General features: G+C 35.3%; 1 protein-coding gene across 1 annotated transcript in view; it reads right to left on the bottom strand.

Annotated features, from left to right (window-relative positions):
• LOC101294907 (probable S-acyltransferase At5g05070-like) overlaps window positions 1-6,163 on the bottom strand; it is a 9,267-nt gene extending 3,104 nt beyond the window's left edge. Inside the window, exons 1-4 of the mRNA XM_004309605.1 lie at window positions 5,817-6,163; window positions 5,554-5,727; window positions 5,143-5,448; window positions 1,780-2,001 (exon numbers count right to left, since the gene is read on the bottom strand). Of these exons, the coding sequence (XP_004309653.1) occupies window positions 1,780-2,001; window positions 5,143-5,448; window positions 5,554-5,727; window positions 5,817-5,921 (807 nt within the window). The 5' untranslated portion in view covers window positions 5,922-6,163. The remainder of the gene's footprint in view (window positions 1-1,779; window positions 2,002-5,142; window positions 5,449-5,553; window positions 5,728-5,816) is intronic.
• Window positions 6,164-7,605: the final 1,442 nt, after the last annotated feature.

The following is a 7,605-nucleotide window of genomic DNA, read 5'->3' as shown; positions in this document are numbered from 1 at the left end:
CTCTCTCTTCTCTCTCTNTCTNTCTCTCTCTCTCTCTCTCTCTCTCTCTCTCTCTCTCTCTCTCTCTCTCGTCTAGAGCTTAGAATGTAGAGCCTAGAAAAGATATGATTCAACTCTCTCTTGATCAACATAGGTCGGTGGAGCTGGGGACCTTGTCCTCATTGTCGTTAAGGCTTTCTAAACAAGGGATCAAGTTTGTCAATCGGTCGAGTAGATTTTCCTCCTAGCTCTGGAAGCGAACATGGTCCAATTTCAGGAGATTGGAGGTGCAGATGGTGTGTCGCAACAGACCGACTAGTGTGGTGGAAGTGATTTGGTGTGGTTAGTCGGTGTTGTCAAGAGGCCGATTTGGACGGTATGGATATGAATCTAGGATCCAAGCCCATGTTGATTGTGGATGAAGGTAGTTGATCGTGGCAGTGGACCTTCTTGGCGGTCTGAGGTTGCGACGGCGGTGCATCTGGGTTTCCTTGATTTGGTGGTGACTGTTGGGCTGGCGATCAAAGGGAGGGTGAGAGACGTTACAGCCGTTACTTGTTGCGGCTGTAATTGCTTTAATGGCTTTAACGATGTTAATGGCTTTAATAGCGTTAATGGCTTTGATTACCACTATTCAGTATTGTATCGCGCAGCCCAAGAGTTTCAACAAGCCAGAAGGTTCCATTATCGGGTTTTGGGCTAAGGCCTTGGATCCAAATTTGAGATCCGGACTCGAATTTTGAACAGTTCTCGGGTCTCAGGAGGAGATTGGTGTCTGGGTCTAAGCTGGACCTTGTTTTGGGCATAGGCTTAGGCCTTAGGGCTTCCTTAATTTTATTTTTATTTTCAGTTATTTTAAATTTTACTTTCTAGGTTTCGGTATTACTGTGGCTCTCTTTTTAGAATTCTTTAATTTCTTTAATTCTGTAACTTTTTATTTTGTTTATGATGTACTGTTAAGAAGTTTATTCCTATTTAATAAAAGTTTGTCATCTAGTTTCAAAAATATAATATAAATGAATTATAATTAGAAAGGTGGAACTGTGACTTTACCCTAATAAGTAGAACAAACGGTCTTTCCCAAAGGGACTGGTGGTAAATGAGAACAAAGAGGATTGGATGTATCACTACACACACGCACACACACATTCACACACACAACAAAGAGGATTATATGTATCACACACACACACACACACACACACACACATGTGGGATTCATATTGTCTAAAATTTCCATGACCGAGCTCTATGTTTTCTCAAACTGGAACAGCCAAAATTATGACTAGCTCATCAGTATATTCATTTAGCTCAGGAGATAACCAGAATTCCCAGAATTCATCAGCTTGAATCAATATATTATACAGTATAATATAAAATGATGTGGCACATTAGTACTATGTCTAATGTCCAGATAGACCAAGTTGCTTTTATGAACTATGTCGCTTCCAAGTCTCCTACCAAGGATATATCATTATCATTTTTCTTTTGTATCTGTAATGGAATTAAGCTACAGTCCAAAAAAATTTAAGCTATCTACTCAGATACATGATCGATCATACCTTTTTCTTTTTCCACGTGGTTCAATTATCTAAAGCCAGCTGGTAAATTCATTGAACATACATTTTTGCAAATATAACGCAAAAAGTTCTTCCAATCAAAATGAAAAGAAGGAAACTCAAAGCATATATGACATCTATTCTGGTGTAAATCTCCCTAAGCTCAATTATTTTATGCACACAAGAAGATTCCTTTATCAACACATGAATAACGCAAATATGAACAATAGCAAAATGGTACCTGGTTGGTGCATATTAGATAGACATGAAAAACTGTAAGCCCCCCGACAAACCAGACTGCTATGAAGCAATATACTATCAAGATTACTGAGACGACATCGCGTGACATGGCCTTCCATAAGTTGCCATGTTGGTGAAGAAGGTTGATCCAGGAAAACACAAAGACATAGATGCAGAGCAAGGTTGATGATGAAATAAACAAGATGAAAAATGGATAGTTACGCTGCAAGCACAATATGACAAAATGTCATTCAGTTTGCTAGTCATAATAAACTACAATAATTCTTTTAACACGGTTAACAAATTGATATGCCATTTCAGAGACCATCTATATCTAAATAATTTTCTACAAACACTCACTTAAATTTAGGTGTCTATATAAGCCCACTTAATTATGAACTCTTAATGAACGTTCAATATATTATGTGGACAAGCCTATATTGATGAGCTTATAAGTATGTCTAAGGGCGCCTTATTTATGAGCTTATATCTATGTGTACCGATAATGATGTAATGTGAACCTATTTTGATATCTATATTAAAGCATGTGAATTAATAGAAGTGACTTCCAATTCAGTACGAATCCAAAATTTACTTATATATAAACTTTTAGGAAATTTTGGTTAATATATAATTATATATACATATGTAACACACAAATGTGCTTTAGAATCATAAATTTCAGCTGTCAACTGCATAGCTATAATTTGATGACAATATGATTTGAAAATAATTTACGGGCATTGCAACTTAATGGAGTAGCCATAAGCTGGCTGGAACAGAAATATCCTCTTTGGAAGCCAAAGACTAAGCCCAACCCTTTTTGGTCCAAAGGAAAAGTCTGCTTGGTATTTATTTTCAGTTACAAAATTTATTTTCAGTTATGAAAAGAATAATTACGAGTCTAGTGTTTTAAAAAGTCTTGAGTGTGTCTTTATGTCTATTTATTAAGTCTTAAGTATTTAAGAGTCTTATTATTAATAAGTTATATTAGTCTTATAGTATTCTAGGAGTCTAAGGGTTTTATTTGAAGCCTATAAATATGGCTCCCACCGTAAGCCAAATTTCAAGCCAAATTTAGCTTACAAAACAAGAATATTCTATAGAATTTTTTTTAGCTTACCAAATTCTCCCACTAAACCCTTGGCCAAATTAAGAGTATTTTGGCTTACGAAACACTCCCACTGTAAGCCAAATCCTAAGGTAAAGCCATTTTTTTTTCTTGTGTTATATATTTTTTAATTCAATAATTAACCATGAAAAAGATTTTATATAAATATATTTAATATGGGGCTCATATGAAAGATCTCGTCGAGATTGTCGCGATGGTATAAAATTTTGTTGGTAACGAATTTTAATTTAGATGCTAGTATAAATTAGAAGAATAATATCTAAAGTTGACTAAAATAATACTTAGTTTTAGCCTACCAACCCATAAGCCAAATTTGGCTTACAAAATAGCTCAAGCTAAATTTTTTGCCTTAAGAATTGTAATTTGGCTTATGATGGGAGTAACTATAGGCTAAATTTGGCTTTTTAGCCTATGATGGGAGATGGTCTAATGTAATCCAAAGGCAGATTGGAATGAAATAAGAGTTTATCTTATTAAAGGCTTGGCCTTGTATCCTCTCCCCTAACCTCTCCTGTTCTATTTCTCCTTTCTTCAGCTAAGAAACTCCTGTTTCTTCTAAAATCCTTCTGTTTTCTATAATCTCTCAACACTCTCCAGCCCACCCTATTCACTCTCACACTATCTCTTGCTTCTCCCTGCATCACAACTCCATATTAGTAATCAGAAGTATTCTCAGGACCTCTTTCTTTCACATCTCAGTGTAGTTTGGGGTTGCGAATTAACTGTACGTAATATTTTGGGAATAGTATTCGCGGTTTCACAATGTTTCTATGAGATAAATATGAAGTGTCAGATGAGATGTTGATATGAGATGAGGTAAAAAGTAAATAAATGATGGGTTCATGAGGTTTATGTTGTGACGAAAAACAATAACATAACCTTTGAGAGAGCTAGGGGTGAGGGTAGAGACCACACGTGGGACAGTATTTGATACTTGGCCTCACTTTTAGGCGTCAAACGCTGATATTTCTTTGTAGGCTGCACATGTGAATTGAAAGCTATTGTAGTTTATGTCCTCTGTTTCGTTGTATTAACTTTGTAATTTTATAGGGTCTTAGATCTTTTCTTTTGATGTTAAGATGTTTATTCATAACTTTTGCTGAATTTAACTTGTAGTAAGGATTTTTGTTGCTTAAGGGCACTAGCTTTTTGCAAAGAGCATAGGGATTAGTTCTTGTACATGATTTTTGAAACCTTCCAGGTTTATTCAGATTCATTCGGACCTAACTGGTATTCTGTAGGTAACATGTACAAGTTTGGTCCAAGGCATGTTTTGATACATTTAAATAACAGATTAAACCGTCCTAAATCACATTACTCACTCCACGGTGTCAAGCCCTGCACAAATGTCTTCCCTCTACCTCGTTTTATTGACTACCCTACCTGAAATACATTCTCATCTTGTTAACATTGTATATTCAAACTCATCATCTTTTTGCAAGGCTACGTAGTGCTTTTAACGAAATACAAGAAATACAATTAATTTCTTCATAAGGAAATCATAAAATAGTTTATTGAAGCTTTGACAATTGCCTGGTCAAAAGGGTGGCATAATTTATGGGTTGAAACTGATTTTGCTTTAGGTCACAGTTCACTCCTTCCATAAGCCACACTATTCCTTGGAGGTTACAAATCCAATGGAGGAATGTGATTCAGCCAACGAAGCAAATGAATGTTAGACTGACCCATGTGTTTCGGGAAGGAAATTGCAGATGCCTTAGCTAATTATGGAGCTAATATGGTAGGGGCTTGTTGGTGGGAAGAACCTGCCTTTCTCCTGCAGAGCTTTAACAATGATTTGGCATCCACGGTTACATTTCGAAGATGTTGATCGTTCTGCTTATGTCTTTGGTTCGTTTTGATTGCTTTGTTACATGTACATTTTATTTCTGGTTGTTTGGTGTTTTGATTGTGTAGCCTGGCTAGTTCTGCATTCTTGTAGTAGTGTTCACTGTTATCTCATGGTTGGCTTTGGCCTAGCCCTGCCTAGTCCTCTAACCCTCTTGTACTTTTATTCTCTTATCAATAAATTTTCGTGGAGGAGCAATGATTTAGTCCCTCTACGCTTACCCAAAAAAAATCATAATTCTAGCCACTGAAATGAGACATAGATACTAATATTATACTAAGCACTTGGAAATGTAATGAGAGAATAGTAATTAAGAGAAATAGAAATAAGTTGCAAGCTTATATGTATGTATAACCTAGTTGGTAGTGGTAAAGGTAACTTACTAATCCAATACACTGACCAACCCATGGACAATGGTGATCGAACTTCTGAACACAGTTGTTGCATATGGAACAATGAGAAGCGCGCGGTGGACGATACAACAAACAAGTATCGCAAAACTTGACCTTCACTGTATGGCCATTGACTTGTACATCCTTAATTCGGGGTAATTTCATACTGGAACCTTTGTTATTGATCCACTCCATTGATGGCGTAGATTCGCAAACCCCATCTGATTCAGGCGGTCTTGAATTCCTCGGAATTATACCCGGATCTCTACCAGACGTGAGGAAGAGAAAAATAAAATCCTGCATAGTAATTAGTATGAAAATTTGAACTAAGGAAGAAGAAATGAATATAAAGAAAGAAAGAGAAGAAGTAAATAAAGAAAGAATTCGATTCAAATTACCAACCAAAACAGTGAGGAGAAGGCCTGCAGTGAATACAGGATAGTCATAATGTGCTTGATGTCTGATGACAAGCATTCTTATGCAGAATGTGAGTGCAGGACATCCGATCAAGAAGCTAGTTAAATAGAGTGATGCGCCATCATGACCAAACACTAATCTTCCACCACACAAAAATTTCTGACAACAACTCAAAAAAATTCAATCTTCATAACCGAACATTGAAAATCCACATTCAACAAAACAAAAATTTTAAAATTAATGCTTACGTTGTTGCCCTTCCAGACTCGGTAGAGCCTTTCTTGGTGGGACTCGGGAGAGTCGCCATTGGAGGAGGAAGAATCACAGACTTGGCTGGTTTTCCTACCCAACATCGTGGAAATAATAATACTATTCTTCTTTTTAGAAATGAAGGAATTGGATTCCCAAACACCGCCGCAAGAATCAGGCGATCATTTTTGGGGTGGTGTTGGGTGAGAGGTGAAGCGAATGATATGAGATCGATAACGCACAGAGAAGAGATGAATGCTCAAAATCACATCTCCATCATCCTCCTCCCCTCTCTCTCTCCCTCTCTCGGCGTCTCTCTGTTTCTTCTTTATTTTTTGAGTTTTTTTTTTTTTTGACAAAATTACAAACAATGTTATGTAACACGATCTGTTTCGAAACACAGCTGCTTTGCCCGAAACTCCCAAAAAAATTTAGTTCCATTCAGAATAATCGGTCACAATCCACCTTCCCAGATTCCAACGTCTTTTTCGCTGCCAAACCCACATTTTTTCTTTTTACGGTTACCGTTGTAAATATTATAATATATGTGGATATTTTTATAAATACTCATTAGTTATGTCCTTACGATGTAAATCATACTTTTATATAAAGGAGTCTAATGCGAATGAAAGAGACACTTTTTCCTCCTTTTTCATTATGTTCTCTCTTTTCTCTCTGTCTCAATCTTAATTTATAACACGTTATCAGCACGATATCGCTCATTCCGTTACATAAACTCCATGATGATCTATAAGATATTGGTGCAACTTTTGTTGCTTACTATTCATACTTACGATCTATGAGTTCATTTTTGTTTTGATTATATCTTGTCTACACATATACTTTATTTATATTGATCAATTCTATGTTTACAATTGCTTATATTAGTAAGCCAGAAGTTTCACTAATAATACTTGAACCAAAAATTTTTCGAGATTATGAACCTAAAGTTCAAATATTACATTAGACTTGCAATTCTAATTGTTTGCATAAACCTGAAGTTTTGTACATGTACATGTGATCCATTGTTCACAAAATTCGAACCTGAAGTTTCAATATTGATATTTCTTTCTCATGAACATGAAATTCTAAACAGCATGATTGGATCCATGATGATTGATGTGGTCTATGATCGATGCAAGATTATTGCTTAAAACCATGAACCATGATCTATGAGATTATAGGTGGGTTGTATATTATTGATTTAGATAAATAATTTATAGTTCTTATTCCCATTTGTTTGGATGAGTTTTGCAATATCATGGTGCAATTCCATGCATTTCTATGGATAATTTTATGGAACTTTGGAACATATGTTCAATATGCGACATTGGGAATCATTATTCTACCAAGAGCAATGAATACACGCATTTGCGTCTTCTGATATGGCTATAGTAACCACACAATGTAAAATTTGGATTCTCATGTATCTGTTATCCATTGTTTCACATGATATATATTATGTTATGTTATTATTTACAATTGATACATATACATTTTTTTTGGGTATAATGTTGACCAACCGTTTGTTTAGAATTCTATTATAAATACAATTAAATTTAATATGCTTAATATGTGACACACATTTCCATATGATTAATATGTTTATTATTGCAATTAATACATATTGAATTAATGATGCAACTGTTTCAAATTCTTTGACAGTTAACATGACTAATTTTGAGGTCATTATTATGAATGATTATGGTTAGTTGATTACTTTACATTCCAAATACTGTTAGTCATAAATTTGACAATCAAAAGTTAGTTTTGACCACTCTGTGCACC

The sequence above is a fragment of the Fragaria vesca genome, unplaced genomic scaffold (genome assembly GCF_000184155.1).
Source record: "Fragaria vesca subsp. vesca unplaced genomic scaffold, FraVesHawaii_1.0 scf0513007, whole genome shotgun sequence".
Classification (NCBI taxonomy): domain Eukaryota; kingdom Viridiplantae; phylum Streptophyta; class Magnoliopsida; order Rosales; family Rosaceae; genus Fragaria; species Fragaria vesca.
Note: the sequence above shows the minus strand (reverse complement) of the source record. Positions and strands in the feature narration are given on the sequence as shown.